Genomic DNA, 22,912 nt, shown 5'->3' with positions numbered 1-22,912 from the left:
GCTATTATCTTTTCCCTTTTCGATTATATTTCTAGTGTTTTTGATAAGGGTAATTCCCTTATCAAGATGCCGGAGATGATAAAAGAGATAAAAGAGAAGTCCCGAGAGGCGGAATCCCGTCGACAACTCAAACTTAAACAAAGAGCATAAAATAAAATAGAAAGAGAAGTAAATTCATATATTCATTCATTAATTGAAAGGAATAACAATGACACCTATTTATAATGCTAATTACCCTAACTTAAGGAACAAGAAAATATCCTAAACATATATGGAAAAGATATGACAAATCACTAATTAATAAAGATATGGGAATCTTCGTATAGATATGCACGTATCAACTCCCCCGCGGTTAAAATCCACATTGTCATCAAGGTGGGAACCATGAAGCAACGATGAGCGTCGAGAAATCCTCCTGGGTCAAATATACAAGACTGACCAGTCCAATTATATACTTCATTTGGCTTCATAAAAAGCCACCGTGACAGGGGCAACATGGTCTCAAAATGAGAACCATTCACATGGAACATAAGAGAGTTTTCATCTTCTACCATTTCCATGACTTCAAGCATTATATACATAGGTTCCTCAATGATATCAACATCAAGAACTAACGACTCTCTCTCATCAACTTGGTCTCGGTCCTGGTTTTCACCATTATCGTCAATCCTATCATTCCCCTCGTCAAGATGCTTACCCGCCAATGAATCGACCAATTCAATTGGAACTACAATGTGACCATCGTTATCCAAGAAACACTCCAAATGTTGAGGTGGAACTGCATCTTCTTCAACAATTTTCCTTTCTTCCGCACCATCATCTTCTCTTGCTTCCAAATTCCCATCAATATCAACCTTTTCAAAGCCACAAAAATGAGCAGAAGAATGTACAAACTTCTTAGTAGAATCATCAAATCCTTCCCCAACTCGATCACAATCAACAATCAAACTCTCTTTTTGGGCACACTCCAAAACATCTCAAGATGAATTCTTGAGCAGCACATAAGAAGAGGGGGCGGCGTAGGTATCCAATGCAGCGTACGACGGCAGTCCGAAGGCAGCGTCCGGCTGTGCTAGACTAGGCTACTGCAACGAGCGATCTAGATGCAGCCACGGTTGCAAGGGCTGGGACGGGGGCTGATATTGAAGCTGCCCCGGGTGTTATCCAACTTAGGGATTTTGCGGCGCGCGTTTGAATGATAGGGTAGCTGATCATATGCCGAGGACTCGAGGAAAGTGCGCTATCCCGGTGTCTCCCAGCAAGTAGGCGGGTCCCAGAAGGTTGAATGTTGTGGTTGGACCGGCTGCGATGGCTGGTAAATCGACGGCTGCTGGTATTTGTCTGTCTGGTAGGGCGGAGTTATCTGTACAGTCAGGTACGGTGGCGGTGGGCAATTCTGCTGATAACCCGACCAAGCAATCTAGTACTGTGTCGTGGTGGCCGACGTTGGCGTGTTGTACCCGTGGTCGACGTATAGGGGCTGGTGGCAAGTGGACTGGAATTGCGGCTTTGAGGCAACGTACAACATCGGTCGGTCGGGTGGATCAGGTTCGGGCTGCAACGGAGGGAGCGTGGCTGCTGCCCTACGCTCATGCTCACTCAATCGGGTCTCTAGTCTGGCATGCCAACCGAGGATATATTTCAACATTGCAGCTATTGAATTCAGTTGCAAGTTTTCGGATGCTTGCGATATCTCTGGCCATGAACGAAGATTGACTTCGGCCAAGAGTTCGAGGATGAAAGCACCAATTTGATAAGGGTAATTCCCTTATTACCCTTATCAAGATGCCAAAGACGATAAAAGAGATAAAAGAGAAGTACCGGGAGGCGGGATCTCATCGACAACTCAAACTTAAACAAAGAGCATAAAATAAAATAGAAAGAGAAGTAAATTCATATATTCATTCATTCGTTGATTGAGATGAATACCAATGACACATATTTATAATGTTAATTACCCTAACTTAAGGAGAAGTCCCTTTGGGGACATTTAATAAAATTGGAATGATACAGAGAAGATTAGCATGACCCCTCATCAAGGATGACATGAATAAATCAACTTAAGGACAAGAAAATATCCTAAACATATATAGAAAAATATCACAAATCACTAATTAACCAATTAATAAAGATATGAGGATCTTCGTATAGATACGAACGTATCAGTTTTCTTCTTCAATAATTTCATATATGATGCTACGAAATGCATGGCGGCAGGAGCTGTAACAAATGTAGCATCATGTTTTCTTTTCTACATGTTTTATTGGACTTCAGATTCAATTGTTCAAGATCCAGATTTTAGTTTGTAGCTTGCAGGAAAGTGTTAGAGACCAAACAAGAGAACTTATCATTGAATCCGTAACAGAAAGATGTAGTAGTTTGCAGTACAATAGGACCCTATGTTATAATTACGATAATGGGTTAATTATATCTAATTAGATACTCCATATATCCCACAATAAGAATCACATTTTGTCAGTTCGTTTCGTCCCATAGTAAGAGTGTTATTTCACTTTTACTACTCCAAGTAGGTTTCACATTACACTAACTCACTTGACTCACATTTTATTATAAAACCAATATAAAAAGTGGCATCATATTCCACAAACTTTTTCTAATCTACTATTCTTACATTTTTTGAAACTCATGTCCACACAAAATGTGACTCATATTGTGAGACAGATGGAGTATATGATTAATTTTTTTAATTTAGTTTCACTTTATTATAGTATAATATAAATTTATAATTGAGATTGATAAATTCAAAAGTATGGTATATAATTTTTACTATCATTTTATATTTTCAGGTAAATATTATTTATTTTGACTATAATTAAATAAATGCACTTTCCAATGAATATGATATCATTAGTGGAACACTGAATCTTAATTTAGTATAGTAATTTTTTAAAACTATTCTTCAAAAAGTTTTATTTACTCTTTCCTTTTTGTTCATAAATATATTTTTAATTATTTAATAATGAAATATGTCCCTGAATATAATAAATCTATCGTATAACAAAACCACCAAATTATTCTATTTTGCAGAATTATTATTTTCTGTAGACTTTTCATATCACTTGTATTAATATAAGTAAAAGATGTAAAAGAAGTTCAGGCACAAACTTTAAGAAAATAATGATGGATGGTTTAGATGAGATTAAATAAAGACATGAATAAAAGAATAAAATAGAAGAGAGAATAAAAAAGAAGAGGATAAAATATAATTTTTGCTAAGAAAATGAGTCAATTTAGCAAATAACTCTAACTCTTTATTTAATTAGTTCCAACAAGCAACTCCTTAGCCGTAGTTAACTTAACACTTTAAAATTTATATTTATTTGCCAATGAGAAAAAAGCGCTTTCCTCGTTATAAATATGAGTTTTATGCTTCATCCTCGTTATATTAATGTATTATATTAATGTATAGCAAATTAATACATCAAAATCTTGAATTTTCTAATTGGAGCAGATAATTAAAAAGAGATAAGAATTTAAGGAATAAAGTATCACGCCTTAGCAACGGATATATAATTAATTTATTCTAATTAGGATATATAATTAATTTATTCTAATTTAATTTTACTTTATTATATATAAATTGATAATTATGGTTGCTAATTCAAAAGTATGGTATACAATTTGTAAAATTTTGTTTTTCAAGTATAATTTGTGTACTTAAATAAATTTAACTACTCATTCCATTTTAAATAGAGTGAACTTCAAATTTGGTTCTTAGACTTAAATAATATTGCTACAAATTTCTGAAAAATGCAACATACGGTTAAAGTCTTCTTTTCCCTTTTTTCACTAAATTTTAAAAAGAACAAATGTCAATATTCATTATCTCTCTCTATTTTTTCTGTAACCTTTTAGTTGTTACTTTCAGAAATGACCTACGGCCTACCTAACTAACCAAACTCATAAAAATTAAATTATTTCATGCATTAGCCATGGGTTTTTACCACAAACAGTAGCCTATATAATTTGGACATTGATTATGCCAGCCCTTCTATAAGCTCACATTTGCTTTCATAAAACTTGAACTTCAATCCATTTATATGCTACGTGAGTCGTAAAGCTTGAGTAAAAGCACAAAAAACTTCGTAAAACTAAAGCTATGTTCATTTATATGATTGAATCTTGAAATATACCATTACATTTTGAAGGATTCATAGGTTGAAGTAATGATGCACGTTTTATATGCAAAATATATATGAAATAGGACTACTAAAAACTAAAAAATTATACTACTGGTTAAGAGTATATTCTAGTACATGTTTCAGAGTATTTGTTTTCTCAAAAATAGAAATGCTTTATTATTATTTAAAAATATACAAAACATTTGTGCGTATATTATGTAAAATATATTAAGAATACTCATAAATTCTTGAAGATTATAAAATATTCGCGCTGCTCCAATAAATTCTGGTAATTTACCACAACTCAAAATCAACAAATAGTAACATGAAAATTGATGAGAAAGAACTGAGAAGAGAGGTGAACGAGAGAAAAAGTGAGTTTAGAATTTAGATAAATGAATTTGACATTTGTGCGATTTTAAGGCTTAGGGGAAAAATGATCTCAAATGATATTTTTGCGTTTTACAGAGACCTAAAAGGTGTAAATGCATTTTTCATGGATCAAATTTAAAGTTCACTCTTTTTATTGTAGTAAAAGACTAATTTTAATAGACACACAAAAAGAAGAAAATAAGACTATTTTTTATGGACGAAGAAAGTATATAATATTGGATTGGATGGCCATTAATAAATTACCAAAGAAAGATCTGGTTAAGATGGAAAAATATTGAGAATGTGAAATAAGGAAAAAATAATTAAAAATTAGTAATAAAAATGAGTGAATTGGATGGCCATTAATAAATTACCAAAGAAAGGTCAGGTAAAGATGGAAAAATATTGAGAATGTGAAATAAGGAAAAAATAATAAAAATGACTAGTTAAATGATTTGCTTGATCTGTTATAAACAGTCTATAAAGCTTATAAAAAATGATAAATACATAGCCCAATCAAGATGATAAGCCCACAAATAATAATACATTTTTCTCTAGGCCCACACAAATATGTCTCGATTTGTTTTTCATAGATAAAGTACTATTCATAAATTTTCGTTGAATAAGTTTGATGCAGACGAAGGTGGTTTGATACTACGATGTATTAGAATTAAAGTAAAAAAATAATACTATGATCTTGTACTAATTGAAATGCTACGAATCATTAATTCAGAAAAAAATAAGAGAAGGTAGAGACTGGGAAATTAGTGCATTAACATGAGTGTGCATTCAGTGAGTTAAAGGGCAGTGTGTGTTTTCAGTGATTTTGAGTGTGATGCATGTGTGTGAATTGTGTATGTGTGTGTAGTGCAATGTGTGTTTATGCTTTCAATGTGTTTTTTCGGTGTGTGTATGCAAATTTTCTTAAAATTTAAATTTTATGCTATTAATTACATAACCTTTAATGATTGGAATTATAATTTAATTCCTTTCAATTCAATTATGTAGAATCATAGGCACCCTCCTGCGTGCTCTTGGGTGCTTCTTTGCACTGCATACGCGTACCACTCATCGCAACACTGTTCTTAGGGGGCGTCTGGTAGCCACCACAACTATTAACATGTTTTCATGGTTAATGGGCTTTCTTGATTTGGTGGATAGGATAGTAGGTTGTTTGGTTCAGCCCATGTAGGTTGTCTGGGCTTATTTCCAGCGTTTGGTTCAACAAGAGAGTGAAGGAAACAAAATGTCATCTGACTAAATTACCCTCTCAGGTCTGGGATCTGATTAGCGTCGCACACCCCATCTGACCAACAGATCAAAATCCAATAAACCTCAAATTCGAACTAATACGGCAGTAAGGAAAGGCAACTTAGATGCACAACAATCTATCTAAAAATGAGTAACAATGGTTTTTGCAGGACGAAATCAATAATGCAACTCAGCCTTATTGAAGACAAATTCGCAAAATTGGCACAAATGCAGAACGAATGCAACATCACAACCAGACTAAATCCATATTCAAAACATAAACCAACAGATCGTCCTTCCAAAAACTGCAATTCGACAGTGCAAATTACTAAGCTACATATGCAGAAACTAATTGGTTCAAATCGGACCCAATTCAAACATCAACACCAAATACATCTTCATTGTATAAACAAACAGATCGAACAACAAAACACTACAAATAGACATACCCGGACGATGGTAATACGACGGAACCGGAAATTAAATGAGTTGGAGACCGGTGAAGTCGCGACGACGGAATTTGAGCTGCCAACGGTAACCAAAATGAGAGGAAGAACCGACTTCGGAGGGCAAATTGGTACAATTGTGCAATTTTCAGCCTAATCGACGGACTCCCAAATCTAATACCAGCTCCTCACCTTGATAGAGTTGACACAGATTCACCGATAGTAGTCTATGTAAGGCTGAAACCCGGCGGATGATTCCCAGGTCGGCCGTTTGGTGTTCAGCGTACCAAACGGTGGAATAGGCGTGTTGGAATTGGGATTTCACTCCATTTCAAGGCTACTAGACAAGCCCTTAGCAGTTAAACGCGCAACGTGCTTTTGGAATTAGGCATAGTCTTAGCGCACCGTTGTGCATGCTGTTAATCCCACCGCATCGGAATTGAACAATCCTGGTCATACTGATGACATCTCTAAGGGAAATGATAAATGAGGAGGTAAAAAGAAATAACTATCATATTTACCTTTTATTCATAAAATTCATGCACCAGTGTAAATGGTAGTTGATGAGGTATTATTCCTTTTTTTTTTTCATTTTGGTAAGACATCTGTACTTCTTCTTGGCACAAAATGTAAAAAAATATTTATTTTTATTTGCCTTTTTAATTTACATTCATTTCTTAAAGTCCACTATTTTTTAATAAGGTAGTATAATTACCTTTTTGAGATGGTAAAGGTAAAATAAACCTTCTTAATTTATTTATTTTTCCCTTAACACGTTCTTAGCAAAAGAATAAGTATCAATCTCTATATGGTTGTGATTTGAATAATGCATACCTCAATTAATGTGTAATTAATGCATAAATGTCAATTCATATACAGTTGTGATTTGAATACATGTATTATATCTCAATTAACGTGTAATTAATACTCCATCCGTCCCCCATAATTCGTCGCCATTTCACCCGGCACAAGTTTTAAGAAATGTAATAGAAAGTGAGTTGAAAAAGTTGGTAGGATATGGGTCATACTTTTATATATTGGTTTTATAATAAAATGTTAGTGATAATGAGTTAGTGGAGTATTGGGTCCACTACTAAAAATGGTAAAAGTGAAAGGTAACAAATTTTTAGGGACAGACGAAAATGAAAATAAGTGACAAATTTTCAGGGAATGAGGGAGTACAAAAAGACATTGAACAAACAATTAATGAATATCAGAGTGTAAAAAATCGATACATATACGCAAAATATAATACTCTCGTTGTCCAACTCAAGATATTCACATTCTTGAGTGACACAAGATTTTAGGATGAGTTATTAAGTAGAGTAAGTAGTGAATAAAAGGTAGTTAATATTTTAACAACCACATAAGTTAAGAGGGATTTATTTATAAATATAAAAAAATAGACTTCACGAGTGCGACAAAGTAAAAATAAAAATGGAAATCTTAAGTGGGACGGAGGGAATATAACTTTATGAAATTGTTGAGATAACAACATTTTGGCTTCGAATTTTGCTATAATATTATTCGCGACCCTTATTTATTCAAAATATCGCCACATGTCTTTAAGCGATTTTTTGTCGATTCAAAAATAATTGGGAAAGTGTTAAATTTATTAATTGATAATGAGGGATATCGATAAAATTTTAAATTTTCAATGATTTTTAAGTTAATATTCCAACTGAATTAATTTTCAAAATAAATTCGAGAAAAAAAATAAATTTAATTAACACCAAAAAATTTAATTAAATTTTGAAGTGTATCATATAAAGATCCAACTACATTTAAAATAGAAGTATAAAAACCTCTTAAATCAAATGCATTAATATAAGAATCTTATGGAACAAAAAAAATTATAAAATATGTAATGAACAAAATACATTGGTATAAGGATTTGATGAACCAAAACTGTAAAAGAATCTAATGAAACAAAATGTATTAATACAAAGACATTTTTTTGCCTTTTATTTTATTTGTTCACAGTATTTAATGCATCTATATATTTATTTACTTGAAACTTTTTCTCGGCAAAATGAATTGGAAGATGTGAGGAAAATTACCGAGAAACAGAAAACAAAGAGAACAAAGGAGTGAAAAATAAAAGAGAGAAAAATGAGAGTAAGAGAGAGAAGATATAAGAAGGGATGAAAAAGAAATACTAGTAAAGAAAAGAAGGGAGATTAGAAAAAATGATGTTATCCTTCTTCTTTAAAAATAAAAACTATTTTAATATTGTCTTTAAAATTGCTGAAAACATTAAAATTTACTATATTTTAGGAAAATTTTGAACATACTATCCCTGCATATTAATTTATTTACAATTTTTATCATTAAAACACAACTAATAATATGCATTTCATAATTCACTGACATCATTTCTACTGCATTTTCTTTATTCTCTTTTACTATTTCTACTGCATTTTCTTTATTCTCTTTTACTTTATCTATTTTTCTCTTGCTCTTATCTATTTTTCTCTTGCTCTATCTTATTTTACCAACTATGGAGTATTAAAACCATGGATGGCACCATAATGTTTCTATTTTTAAAGAAGAAATAATACCACTAATAATTTGATAAATATAAAATTAAGGGCTGAAGAGTATTTTTTATCTGAAAAGTGCAAAAGTCATTTTATCTATATTAAATCAAAGTTTAAAAATATGTGATGATATTTTCAAAGAATAGTAGTCACAAATGATATTATGAAAAAGTGAAGGACTAAAAATTGAAGGTGGTACTCATACTTTAAAATTATTTATTGATGTAGACATAATTTTCAATAGAACAATATTTTGAGAATGACCAATAACTAACATTTATATCTGAGAGGGGGATAAAATCTAAACAATGTGCTGGGTGGGTAATTTCTTAGAAACGGCCGAAAGATTAGGTAAAACATACTACTAGTAATTAATTTACCTCTTGCCATATTTAAGTTAAATCGATGTAAGATTACCATTAAAAAAACAACCTTTCAAACAATTTGTCAAAATGTAAGATATGACAAGTTTAATTCAATTTAATTAAAATTTAGGGACATCATGTGCATGTACAACTTTATATACTCCCTTCTCTCCCAAAAAAATATGTGTATTTGAGATGTCATGAGAATTAAAAAAAAATTGGTAAAGTAATAGAGAATAGGAGAATAATGGTCAAAGTATTGTTAGTGGATAGTGAGACTTATATTATTAAATTGATATAACTTTCTAGAAATGGAATGCACATATTTTTGTGGGACGAACGAAAATAGAAAGTGCACATATCTTTATGGGACGGGGGAATACTTTATACTCCATCCGTCCCCAAAGAATATGCACTTTAGGAACGGCACGAGTTTTAATGTAAAATTGATAAGAAGAGAGAGGTAGAAAGAAAAAGTAATTAAAGTATTGTTAGTGGAGAATGAGTCCCACCTCATTAGAGTGAGAAAACTTTCTAAAATTAGAAAGTGCATATTCTTGTGGGACAAAATAGAAAGGAAATAAGGCATATTCTTGTGGAACGAAGAGAGTATAAATTTAGTTACTTGAATTAGTTGTCTAATCATCTACTATTATTTGATTTGTTTTACCCTTAAAACCACTTTCTAAACCCATTTTACCATTAAAAACAGGGGACACATCAAATCAAACTATGTGTTATTTTATTACAGTATTAACTATAAAAGATTAGAAAAAATTGTTTCCCCGATTAAATTAGTCACTAATAATAAAATATTAATCAGACAATCAAAATGTCAACAGAAAAATCATAAAACAAAATGTCAACAGAAAAATCATAAAATAAAACCCTTAATTGATGTGAGCCTACAAGAAAGCAACCAAAAAAAGTAAAAAAAAAAAACTACTCGCATGATTTAATAACAAATAAAATGGGATGGATAACTATAAAGGATTGTGATCAAGATAGAACCATTCTTAAGTGTAGAACCTAGAACTCTACATATTTTATTCATTGGATGAGGAAAAAATGACGGTCAAGATTAAAAATCATACATATTAGACTATGTTTTCACGACATTCCGGACTCAACATGTGAAAAAACTCACATGTTGATGGAAGAATGAATGAAATGAAGAAGAGTCCATGCATGCTTTATTTTTTCACTTATCTGCATTCACCAATTAATAATAGTTTTGGTTGTAATGAGAAGTTGTTGTGCAAATCAACACCATTGGATTAAAAGATCTAACGACCTCCGTTTGGCATTTGTTCTACGTTTAAGAATGATTCTACGTTTAAGAATGGTTCTATCTTGATCACAATAACCTTATCGATAAAATGTCAATGTCAACCAAATTATACTTCAACTATAGCCTTTAAGATTATTTAATTTGCAGAGTAATTACGGATTACGATGTCTCATACGAAAAAGGTACCACTGTTAATTACTCCATATCAGTAAGATCGAATTATCATCGCACAACGAAATTACGGATAAGTAGGGCTCTGAATTACAAACTAGGCTTTCATATTAGCAATGCAAATTTGAATAGTTCATATCGTCTATAAAAAATAATTATATTTGTAAATAATAGAGTTTTAATGAGAAATTACTACATCAATAAGAGAGAATGAGAAAAATAAGTAAAGTAAGAAAGAAAAAGAAAAAAAGTATGTAAAATATGCGATAAATTTTTTTTATTTTTAAAAATAAATTTTATGAGTATTCTAAAATGATAAAATAAGATTATTTTTCGAGGATGGAGTGTAGTAATATATTCTTTGTATAGTACTCCCTCCGTTAGCGAATAGAAATCCCGGTTCATAATTACCATAAAGGGTAAAGAGGCCACACATTCCACTAACTCATTCCACTAACATATCATTTAAAATTAATATTTATAAATGGAATCTATATTTCACTAACTTTCTCTCAACCACTTTTCTTAATATTTTTTAAAATTCATGCGCATACTAGAGGTGACTCCTATTATGAGACGGAGTTAGTAATCAATTGGCTGAATAAGACTTGATCAGAAATTCAATGGGCTGTTACGTGTGACCCAGCCCAGGCTGTATCTAAAATCTAAAGTAACGTACGTGTATTGACAAATGAGATAAATTAATGTGGTCCATACATGAATAATTAGACATAGATATAGAAATGTATAAACAATAGGCATAAATGCGGGCCAGGCCCAGCCCGGACCGCGATTGCTCGCTCTCTTTCTCCTATAAATACTTCCCTAAATAAATGAAGTATTACCATAAATAAATATAAAAAAACACTTCACAGCAAAAAAAGAAAAATGAGTTCGACAATTATTATCTCAAGCACCAATCCAACGGTCTGCATTCACTCAAAACCCAAGCACTCTCCCAAAATACATTTCCCCCAACAGATCTCCTTCAGTTCGGAGCGAAACCGAATCGGGGCGCCGAGGCCCTGCTCCACGGCCCAAATATCTGCCGCCAAAACCAAGGAAACACTGTACGAACTGCTGGGAATTGCAGAGAACGTGAACAAGTTTTCCGACATTAAAAAAGCTTACAAACGGATGGCAAGAATGTACCATCCCGACGTTTCCCCTCCGGACAGAGTGGACGAGTACACCAGGAGATTTATTAAGGTACATGAGGCCTACGAAACGCTGTCTAATCCGCAAACTAGGGCTCGTTACGACAGAGAATTAGCCTTCGGCGGTGGTTTTTCTTCTCCTCCAAGGAAACATCAGGTACCCCTCAATTGCTGTCTGAACTTGCATTTTTTATATACTGGCAAATTATTTCTCAAATCATATCGATTTGATTTCAGACATTTCGTCCATGTAATCGTCAAATATGCTAATGTTTTTAAGTTTTTTTAGGAAAAGGAGTGGAGAAGTGGATGGCGGTCACAATTGGACGAATTGCAGCGACGTGACTGTAGGGAGAGGTCGACGTGGGGTTCTCGAATGCGAAAATGCTAGTACTAATTTCTCAAAGAGATACGCGCGTATTGTAAAATATAGACGTTAGAATAGATTTTCAATTTTTTGAGTTAGATGTTAAAATTCTAATATCTTGTCCCACATCGGCTTGGTGGTGATCATATCTCTTCTATATAAGTGTGGATAACACTCCCCCTTATGAGGCATTTTAAAGGGTGAGTGACTCATTTCAAATATGGTATCAGAGCGGGCCCAAGTCGATGATGGAGTTTATTTTCTTTATCTCTTCTCTTGCCTATCCACGTGATGGAAGTCCGATGTGTCATTCCGGCCCAAAGTCGATGATGGAGTTTATTTTCTTTATCTCTTCTCTTGCCTATCCACGTGATGGAAGTCCGATGTGTCATTCCGGCCCACACATAAGGGGGCGTGTTAAAATTCTAATATCTTGTCCCACATCGGCTTGGTGATGATCTTATCTCTTCTATATAAGTGTGGATAACCCGATGATCATATCTCTTCTATATAAGTGTGGATAACCCTCCCCCTTATGAGCCCTTTTAAGGGATGAGTGACTCATTTATAATATTAGATGAAAATAATAAAGAGTAAAGTTTATGATTATTTTACTATTTCGATACAAAGTACTCGATGTCCCATTTCTGTCCTTCCAATAAATATCATATTTCACTTTTACTATATTTAGTAGGTGAACCCTACATTCAAGTAATTATTCTACTAACATTTTATTATAAAATCAATACTCTATTCGTTCAGGAAATATTATCCAAATTTGACTCGGTACGAGCTTTGAAAAATGTAAAGAAACTTGAGTTGAAAGAAGTTAGAGAAATGACTCAATAAGGATCCCGCATTTATATATTAGTTTTATGATAGAATGTGAGTATAAAGAGCTAGTGGAAAGTGAGGTCCATTTACCAAAAATAGTAAAAAAAACAAAGTGGACAACTTTTCACGGACGGTCTACAACGATAAAACTGAACAACATTTCACGGACGAAGGAAATATATAAAAGTAGGACACACATTTCACTAACTTTTCTACTCACTTCATTTTATAAAGTCAAATAATTTCTTAAAATCCATGTTGGTTAGATATGAGACATTAATCATGAACGGAGGGAGTACTAGCATATTTATTTGATAGTTTTTGCAAAAAAGTATGAGAAGATAGAAAATAAATAATACTCAGTCAAAAATGAATTTCATTTTATTTGATAAAAAATCTTATTGAAAATAAACGAGGATAGATTTTTGTGGATATATTAATCAGAAATGAGCTACACGCTTTCCTTAAAAGGCCTTAAAGGTGGGGAATTAAGGTTATCTATATTTATATAGGTGATACATAATCATTGTCAAATTGATGTGAGATAAGATTTATAGATATTAACTTATTTTCCCTTTTGATCCTGAAAAGTATAAGCTTTATAATTTTGTAAATCAAACAACACTACTAATAATGTTAACCATACTCTCCACTACTTTTCTCTTCCTCGCTTACTTTACATACTGCATTAAAATCCGTGGTCAACCAGAAGTTTATAGTAACACCTTTTTAGAGCATCCGCAATGGGGCGGACGATAGGCCGCCCGATGCCTTGGGCGCGCCATCGTCCGCTCACTGTGGGTGCGCGGACGATGCCCGATGCATCGTCCGCAGACGATACGCTGACGATGGAGCGGATGATGCAACATGTTTTTTTTATTCCGAAAAATTTATTTATATAAATACCTCATATCCCACCTTCATTTGTAACCTTTCCATTCACTTTTCCACACTCAAATTACACTATAAAATAGATTACGGTGAATACCCAAGTCTGAATAGTCCGATGTTTGGGGGTGGTGCATGTTGGCCGGGTACAGACCCTGATGAATATCGGCCGTCCGACTCCAACACGCAGTACGATCCCGAATTCAGTACGGATTCTTACAGTCTGTCTGACATTGAGCCGTCTCCAACTAGCCCCGTCGCCCCTTCCCACCGCGCCCTCTACCGCCCCCTCCACCGCCTCCAGAAAGAAGCGGAACCGGCACCGGGCGTACAAGGTGCCACCTCCGGAAACGAATGAAGAGTATGCCCCCGGGAGGACGAACTACCAACCGGATGAAACCCTCGTCTTAGCGAGGTGTTGGGTGGATATTTTGGAGTACCCGGTATTCGCGAACAACCAAAAGCAGGTTGCGTACTGGGAGCGCATCGCCGAGCGCTACAATGAGGTGAAGCCACCGAGCGCGTACAAGTGCCATAGGGAGCAGCTCCGCAAGCACTGGGATCAGGTGAAGAAGCAAGTCAACCTATTCTCGGCGGAGTACGAGAAGTGCTCGAGGGAGCAGGGAAGTGGCGAGAGCTTGAGCGATGTGCGCGATAGAGCATTGTTGTCGTACCAGTCAATGTACGGCGACTTCAAGCATTTCAACATCTGGGCGCTCTTGAAGGACAAACAGAAGTTCCAGGGCGGGATTCTGCCATCGGCTGCGCCAAAAAGGACGAGGACCACCGAAGCCGGTGCTTACACAAGCAGCGAAAGCAGCGCATATCCGGTAGACCTCAACCGGACGATGTACGAGGAGGAGGAGGAGAGTTTCGACACACCGGTGTCTTCTCGACGTCCCATTGGCGTCAAGGCTGCGAAGAACAAGGGGAAGGTGAAGGTGACATCCTCCTCGCAAGCCGCGGCCGCCCCCCATCGCCGATCCTGACCCCGACCCCGGCGGCACTTGCCTACGCAGAGTTGGCATCGGCCACCAACCGGAGGACGTTGTTGGACACGCACAACGCCCTCATGCAATGTCAAGACCCGGCCAAAGCCGAATACCTCCAGGGGATGATCGATCAGCTGCGCCGCAAGTTGGGACTTTTGTAGAGTAGTCAACTTTTTTTCATTTCTAACTCGTGTAAAACTTTTTTTTAATCAATGTAGGACTTGCCGTTTTTAAATAATCGTGGTATTTTTTAATTATTTTGCATTGACATATTTGAAAACATTTAAATTAATTAACAAAACAATAGTGAAACCTATAGGGCGGCCTTTAGGGCGGCTTCTATGGCGCCCCACTGCAGGTGGAAGGGTAGGAGGATAAAATGCTGACGTGGCGGTGCATAGGGCGGGCTTTAGGGCGTCCCTTAGGGCTCCCCACTGCTAATGCTCTTAGGGCCAAAGGGTTTACTAATATTTCTAATATAGTCCTCCATTCGTCCCATAGTAGTGGAGTCATTTTGACATTTTGGTACGTTCTATAATAGTGGAGTCATTTCTCTTTTTAGTAAAAGTCAACACATTTATTCTTACTTACTTTACTCTCTCTAAGTTTATTTTCTCTTCATCTCTCTACCTTTTTCATTTCATATTTTATTATTCTTTTACTTAACTCGCTTAACACATTTTTTCTTAAAACACGTGCCGAAAAGAAACGCCTCCATTACAATGGAACAGATGGAGTATTAGAGTAATACCAAGTCGGTGATGTTCAGTCTATCTCTTGTATTGTCTATTTCACGAATGAAAATTTAATGTTCATTCCGACTCACATCAATTATTAATGTCTTATCTCTTGTCTTGTTACCTTGCGTGTGGAGATGCAACGTTTATTTCGGTCTATATGTTTAAATGTGTGTTAAAATATACAAATCTTATCTTATATATGAGATTATCATCTTAGAGTTGTGATCAATGTCGAACCAATTTTAAAGACCGAACTAGATACCAAATCTCATCCACTCATTAATCACATCTAATGGTTATTAATAATTATACCTTATCTGATTTTTTTATTTAATTAAATTGGTAAAAGGTATTTCCGGAATATGCAGTTCTTCATCCCTTCCCAAATCTAACCCACTTCTATCTCTACAATTCTCTCTCACCGTCCCCTACCCCAATTCCTCGTTTGCCTTCAGCATGTCTCTCTGCAAGGACAACCCCTCCGTCGCCATCGCCGGAGTCACTGGTGCTGTCAATCAGGAGTTCCTCTCGTTTTTCAGATAGAGACTTCCCTACGGATCCCTCAAGTTGCTTGCCTCCAAGCACTCCGCTGGAAAATCGATCAATTACGAAATCGAGATTACATCATCGAGGAATTGACAGAGAACAACTCCGACAACGTCGACATTATCGGTTCAGCACATGGAAGATTGTGAATAAGGAGATGCAAAAGGAGATAATTGATAAGGTCATGGGGCCATAAGGAATGGGCTGGAGAGGATGTCAGACGAGCTGTCATTGATGGCTAAGAAGAAGAAGCTGCAAGAGCAGCGTGGAGAAGGCTGATTGAAGGCAAGAAAGAATGGGGAAGAAGTGTGGAAATCGTCATTATTTAGATTTCTATATTACTTCATTTGGTTATGTCATTACTTCATTTTATTAGGTTATTACTTCATTTGACTAGGTCATTCACCTAAGTCACATATTTAGGGCAAACAACAACTATGATGTAGTTATACATCTATGGTTCTCGATTGTTTGCAGATTATGAAATTTGTTTGAATATTACTTCCATAAGAATTTTGCTCTCTCTATCTCTATCTATCTATCTCTTTCTCTGAAACGTTGGGGCTTTTGTTTGAATCCTAATTTGTTTTATAGTTTCTGAATTTTAGCCAAATTGGCTGTTGTTTTGAGCTGTGCATATTCCACTTTAGCAGCTTTCAACCTTAATTAGTTTATCCAATTTAGCACTGGAAAATCTCCATCACGAGGAGGCTCGATATTTTTGACTGAATTGAATAATAGTGAGAAAATAATTCTGCCAAATCCACGACATTTGAGTTATATGATTGGTTGTGTTAATCTTTGTGTGTGTTTCTTCTTGTTTCATATTGTTTAGTTGTGATGCAGATTACTGGCAAGCATACAGTGCAAAATAAAGATACTCCTTGGGAGAATTTTCCAAAAAGAAATGCATATATTGCTTGATTCGGGCTAGAGAAGCTTCAAGAACAATTTATCGTCATCCGGTTTGATTTTGAAGGATTTCTGGTGGAAATCGTCGCTGTAGATTGAAGGAATTTTGGGGAGTGGAGAAGAACAGTTGGAGAACTGCGTTGTGTGTATATTTTGCGAAGAATTAATATTGTAATGAACTAAATAACGTACTTGATAAAGTTATAACCTCAAATAATGAAGTGATATGAACATAATTGTATTATATGCATAGTTTGTTCAGAATTATAATTTTAATGAACTAAATAATGCACTTGATGGAGTAATAACATCAAGTAAAGAAGTAATATGAATTGAACCGTGTTGTATGCATAGTTTGCGAAAAATTATATTTGTAATGAACTAAATAACGTACTTGATGAAGTTATAACCACATGTAATGAAGTAATTAACCACTGAAATGAAGTATCAAAACTACTGGAATGAAGTAACAAATTACAAACAAATAAATGTATCATTATATTGTCAGAAAACAAATAAATGAAGTAATAAATTACAAACTAATAGATGAAGTGATGGAACTATCTGAATTAAGTAATAGCTTGGTTAAATGAAGTAATATATAATGAATGAATAATACTATTAGAAATGAAAAGAATCAAATGACTATTAATATTGACGTATAACATATTGTGCTAATAAATTGAAAAATACCAGTGAAGAACTTATTTCCAGTAGGTATTACTTCATTTTAGTAGGTGTTTACTTCATTCCAATAGGTTTATTACTTCAATCCAGTACGTAATAAATTTAAAATGAATATATTTTTACTTCATTCTAGTACGTTTATACTTCATTCAAGTAAGTGTATTACTTCATTCCATCTTACGTAATAAATTGGAAATGAACATATTTTTACTTTATTCCAATAGGTTTATTACTTCATTCAAATGTGTCATTACTTAATTCAAATAGGATTTTAGTTCATTCCAATAGGTTTCACATGATTCAACACATGTTTCTTTCAATAACTCAACAGAATGTACTAGTAATAGTCAATAATGAATTAATAGTCCACTGGAATGATGTGAGTGCAGAAGTATTTAGAATTCTTACTGGGATGTAATAAAACTCTTAATGTCTGAAGTATATACCTTACAGAATGAACTATTTATAACCTCCTTTTTGATGAATTGTAATACAGGTACTGCATGATATTTGCACCGTTCACGGGAAAAGACAACCATTGGAGACCTGTAGCATTTGGTGCATGCTTATTATCTAAAGAAAACGCTGATTCCTTCTCATGGTTGTTTGAACGTTTTGTCAAATGTATGGGTTCTGCACCAAAATTGATCATTACTGATCAGGATTTGGGAATGAAGGTTGATGTGGAAAGAGTCCTTGTTGATACAAGACATCGATGGTGCATGTGGCACATCGTGTTTAAGGTTATGGAAAAGTTACCAAAGAATCTACTTGGCAATGAAGACTTGAAAAAGGAGTTAAACAATTGTGTGTGGTCTGAGTTGATAGAGCCTGAAGAATTTGATGAAGAATGGAATAAAGTAATGGAAAAATATGGGCTTAAGGACAATGAGTGGTTATCCTCGATGTTTGCCTCACGAAAATTTTGGGTATGTATCCTTCTTTGGAAACATATTTTCTATACGCTGAAGCATTTCTGTCATTATTTTGAAGCATATTTGTTAACTAATGAACTGCAGGTGTCTGCATTCTTTAGGGATTTTCCAATGAGTTCACTAATAAAGACCACATCAATATCTGAATCTCAGAACATATTCTTCAAGAGGTACTCCAAGTTTCGTTCTAATCTTGTTGAATTTCTTATGAATTACAACAATGCATTGGATGGCCAAAGGAGCAACAACAATAGGCTAGAATACTTGGATTTTAACACAATTCCAACTTTGAAAACAAATTCAGCCATCGAGAAGCATGCTTCGACAATATATAGTGATAGTGGTTTCAAACTAATTCAAAGTGAGATTGAGGAAGCAGTTGACAATGTCACTTGGTGACAGTGTCAATCATTGGTAAGAATGAGATTTATGTAGTCAATGACAAGTTCTCGAAGAACTGGACTGTGTCATACTCCACATCTTTTGATTCATATGCATGTAGTTGTAAGATGTTTGGGAGGATTGGGCTTGTATGCAGTCACATTTTTGGGTCTTAAGAAACAAAAAAATGAAATTAATCCCTAATGAATTACATGGAGGACGTTGGTTGAAGTCTAAATTTGTCAAGGCTGTGCATTGTGGGTTTGATGATGATATTGAAACATTTATTGTTGTCGATGAGACGAAGCAGGAGTATAGGGATATGCATGGAGATTTTTATAATATTGCACGACTTATTGAAGGAGACGGTGATAAAAGTCGAACATTTACACAAATTATGGCTGAAGGGAGAAAAGAAGTACTTGGTGAGGGAAATGTGTTGTCAATTAGTGAAAAGAGACTAATGATTGAGAAGTTTTATGGATCACACGTCCCTAGTCAAATAGATGTTCATCCGCCAGATGTCGTCAGAACCAAAGGTTCCGGTCGACGTCTTTCCCTGCTTGAGAATGAAATGAGAGAGATGTCCAAGCCTGGTCGGAAATGTGGAAAATGTGGCGAGGTTGGTCGGCATGATTCAAGAAATTGTGACAAGATACAGGAGGAGAAGAACAAGTAAAAGAGGAGAAACCAATGTTGAAGCTGGTTGTTTTGTTACTTCATTCGGATATTTCTGTTCTTCATTCTCTTACTTCTGTACTTCAGTCCTTTAGTTTCTTACTTCATTTACATTTTGAATTTGAATTTGTTAAAACTTTTTGCAAGCTTAAAGAGAATAGACTGAAGTGTTTTTATAATGACTTATTTTTTCTTTATTATAGTGTTTTTATAATGACTTATTTTCCATTTTTCATTCACTTATCAATAATCAATAGATCTCAAAAATGAACTAAGATCTCTAAAATTAACTAAATATGGTACCCAATGCAGTATTACAGGCTAATATTGAACAACATTTAAAGAGGAAAATTCGATGTTGAGGCTAGTTGTTCTATTTAGTTCAAGTAGTTCTGTTCCAAATTTACTTCATTCGGATAATTATGTTCTTCATTCCCTTACTTCTGTACTTCAATCATGTAGTTTCTTACTTCATTTACATTTTGAAGAGGATGGTAGATAACATGGTGTTGCACTTGCTGTTCAGCATAGGGAAGGTGGTACATAAGAAGATAATTGATGAGGTTATGAGAATAGGCTGGAGGGGATGCTGGACGAGTTGCCGTCAGAGGCTGAGAAGAGGAAGAAGCTACAGAGCAGCGTCACCTTCTTCAGTCGTTGCGATTGATTTGAGGCATTTTTGAGTGGAGAAGAAAGTCTGGAAATCGTCATTATTTAGATTTATATATTACTTCAAACACCTAGGCTATAACTTCATTCAGTTAGATTATTACTTCATTCACCTGGGTTATTACTTCATTTGACTAGGTTATTACTTCATTTTCTGTTCTATTACTTCATTCAAATAGCGCCAAGGGTTGAAGTAGTCAGAAAGTTTCACGACTTGAGAAAGAAATAAAGAATATGTCCAAGCCCGACTGTAAATGTGTCAAATGTGGCGAGGTTGGTCGGCTTGATTCAAGGAATTGCGACAAGATATGGAAGTAGAAGAAGAAGAAGAAGAAGAAGAACTGATGAGCTTATTTCCTTATAGTAAATTATTCATTCCAGTAGGTTTCGTACTTCATTCATGTAGTTATTGATGCAAATCAAATATTCAATTTTTACGCCTTCAATTTTGAAATCCAAGGCATCAAGAAGGTCATTTAACTTCCGGTTCTTCTCCATATCTGTCAGCTTGATGTCACTGTACCTGTACAAGCCCATGAAGAGTCAATTTTGCTTCATCATCCACATAAGTTTCCATTGGCTGCAAAAGGAGAAGGATAGCACACAAAGTTGAATCATAAGTTGTGGACAATCAATTAGAGGAGTGCAGCAACGTGGAGGGCAGAGTCTTGCCGGAATCCCGCTGGAAATGAACACCCAATGCTCCGAACAGCTGCAGTTTCGCAGCAGCAGCAACCACCCGCCCGGGTAAGTTTTACAGCAGCCATCGCACCACCCGCCCGGGTCATTTCTTCAAGGCGTGAGAACTCCAGAACGTATCACCCGCCCGGGTGAGTTTTGTACCGAAAAATCCACCCGGTCGGGTGAGATTCGCAAGGCGTAAGGAGTCCAGGAAGGGTCGAATTTCTGTCACCCGGCCGGGTGATTTTGTAGTTGTAAAATTCCACCCGGCCGGGTAGTTCAACTCTAACGCAACTAGGCAGTTTCTCGTCAGTTTTTGGAGGGTTCGGAGAAGAATAAAAGGACGACTTGAGAAAAAAGGAATGGGGGGAGACATGTTTTTACAGAGGGAGAATTGAGAGATCGAGACGGATCTGGAGAGAAATTCAAGTTTATCAAAATTGAGATGAGTGATCAGTAGGAGGAATTTTGGAGAATTGGAGAAGATAAGCAAAAGGGAAAGTGACGTGTACTTTTGGTCAAGAGCTTGGGAAAAGAAATTGAGAAAATTATCCAAGTCAAAGCTTCATTCTCTTCTAAGCTCCATGGTTCAAAGGATTTTCTTTCCATTTGTAATTGCTCCTAGTTTGATTATGATTGGCTAAAAATCTTAGTGTTGCTCCAAACATATAGACGAATAAATTATTCATGTGATTTATGCTATGTTCTTCTTTATCTTATGAACGTCTTCATCACAATTTCCTTGTTTGAATCTATTACTTTTGGTGCATCATTAGTAGTAGTTCCATAATCCTAATCAAATGTCTCTTTAACTTTGAATAGGATAGATCCTTGTGGTGATGAATTATCAATTAGATTTGTTCAAATGATAATTTGATAATGGATTTCTTGTGCTTATAGTAATTGATCTTTGAGTCTCGCGCTTCCGTAGGATCCATAGATTAATGAAAATTAGTTTATAGAATATGTGTTCAACTATTCTTAAACTATTATTTGTCGAGCATGTTCAGTGCTAGCATCGAGAATTGATTTCATAGTCCCATAATTCATAAGATAGAGTTGGATATTAGAATAAATCAATGTTTTATCCGTGAATGTTTGGAGTAACAATTTCTTCTCTTCATTCGTCTAGCTTATTTAATTTCTTGTAATTGTTGTTACATGATCTTTAATCAAAATCTTCAAATTAAAATCCTCTTTAGTATGTGTTTTCTATGTTTTAGAGTTAAATAATCTTTCCTTCCCTGTGGATCGACACCTTAAATTACTACACACGAAGTTGTAATCTTGCAGCGAAGTGGTAATATTTGGGTTAATTAATTGAACTTGAGTGCTATATTATCTTTTTGTAATAAACCTAAAATTACACATCAAGTTTTGGCACCGTTGCCGGGGAAGGCAATAGATTGTTTAACTTCAAGCTTGTGTTTTGTGTTTTATTTGATCTTTCTTTTTATTCTTGTAGGTACTTACTTCGTGTTCTTGAGAGGTGATAGCCATCTACCACGTCTGTACTTGAAGACGAAGGAGTATATTTTTTTTAGGTGACATTTTTCTAACTCTTAGTTTAGGTTAGATAGTTTAGTTTTTTTTTTAGTTTCACTTAAGCACACACTGTTTATAGAACTTACCTCGAAGTTGTCGAGAGGTCTCGCTTTCGGTAATAGGGAAATATAGTGTGTTTATGCTTGGTGTATTTTCTGTTGCGCAGGTTTTAAAAATAATAAAAAAAAACAGTGAATGCACACACGGTCACAGGGTACACCACCGTTTGGACTACTCTGTTATCAAAGAAGAAGAAGGGTCAGAGGTTCAGAGTTTGAGATTTTTCTGGACTATCCGAGTCCAATCAGAAGTAACTCACTCT

General features: G+C 34.9%; 3 protein-coding genes and 1 non-coding gene across 4 annotated transcripts; all 4 read left to right on the top strand.

Annotated features, from left to right (window-relative positions):
* The first annotated feature begins 1,974 nt into the window (after positions 1-1,974).
* Positions 1,975-2,077, top strand: LOC121793176. The gene has a single exon (XR_006049017.1). It is a non-coding gene; the product is annotated as a U6 spliceosomal RNA (small nuclear RNA).
* Positions 2,078-11,430: 9,353 nt separating this feature from the next.
* On the top strand, positions 11,431-12,378 carry LOC121768817 (chaperone protein dnaJ 20, chloroplastic-like). The gene is made up of 2 exons (XM_042165380.1): positions 11,431-11,892; positions 12,025-12,378. Exons 1-2 carry the CDS (start codon positions 11,467-11,469, stop codon positions 12,124-12,126), a joined length of 528 nt encoding a protein of 175 aa, XP_042021314.1. The 5' UTR covers positions 11,431-11,466; the 3' UTR covers positions 12,127-12,378.
* Positions 12,379-14,672: 2,294 nt separating this feature from the next.
* LOC121774210 (protein FAR1-RELATED SEQUENCE 5-like) lies at positions 14,673-19,035 on the top strand. The gene is made up of 4 exons (XM_042171125.1): positions 14,673-14,765; positions 16,096-16,247; positions 18,198-18,630; positions 18,721-19,035. Exons 1-4 carry the CDS (start codon positions 14,673-14,675, stop codon positions 19,033-19,035), a joined length of 993 nt encoding a protein of 330 aa, XP_042027059.1.
* A 169-nt stretch (positions 19,036-19,204) lies between these two features.
* Positions 19,205-19,696, top strand: LOC121774202. The gene has a single exon (XM_042171117.1). It carries the CDS (start codon positions 19,205-19,207, stop codon positions 19,694-19,696), a length of 492 nt encoding a protein of 163 aa, XP_042027051.1.
* The last annotated feature ends 3,216 nt before the right edge of the window (positions 19,697-22,912 follow it).

The sequence above is a fragment of the Salvia splendens genome, chromosome 2 (genome assembly GCF_004379255.2).
Source record: "Salvia splendens isolate huo1 chromosome 2, SspV2, whole genome shotgun sequence".
NCBI classification, from domain to species: domain Eukaryota; kingdom Viridiplantae; phylum Streptophyta; class Magnoliopsida; order Lamiales; family Lamiaceae; genus Salvia; species Salvia splendens.
The sequence above is the reverse complement of the archived record's forward strand: the minus strand, read 5'-3'. Positions and strand labels throughout refer to the sequence as shown.

Excerpts from the sequence above, each read along its gene's own strand:
- LOC121774210 (XM_042171125.1), top strand. The coding sequence starts at position 14,673 with ATGTACGAGGAGGAGGAGGAGAGTTTCGACACACCGGTGTCTTCTCGA. Across the intron at positions 14,766-16,095 it reads AGAACAAGGGGAAGGTGAAG|ATAGAGACTTCCCTACGGAT; the intron begins GTGACATCCTCC and ends CTCGTTTTTCAG. Across the intron at positions 16,248-18,197 it reads GGTTCAGCACATGGAAGATT|GTACTGCATGATATTTGCAC; the intron begins GTGAATAAGGAG and ends ATTGTAATACAG.
- LOC121774202 (XM_042171117.1), top strand. The coding sequence starts at position 19,205 with ATGAAATTAATCCCTAATGAATTACATGGAGGACGTTGGTTGAAGTCT.
- LOC121768817 (XM_042165380.1), top strand. The coding sequence starts at position 11,467 with ATGAGTTCGACAATTATTATCTCAAGCACCAATCCAACGGTCTGCATT. Across the intron at positions 11,893-12,024 it reads CTCCTCCAAGGAAACATCAG|GAAAAGGAGTGGAGAAGTGG; the intron begins GTACCCCTCAAT and ends AAGTTTTTTTAG.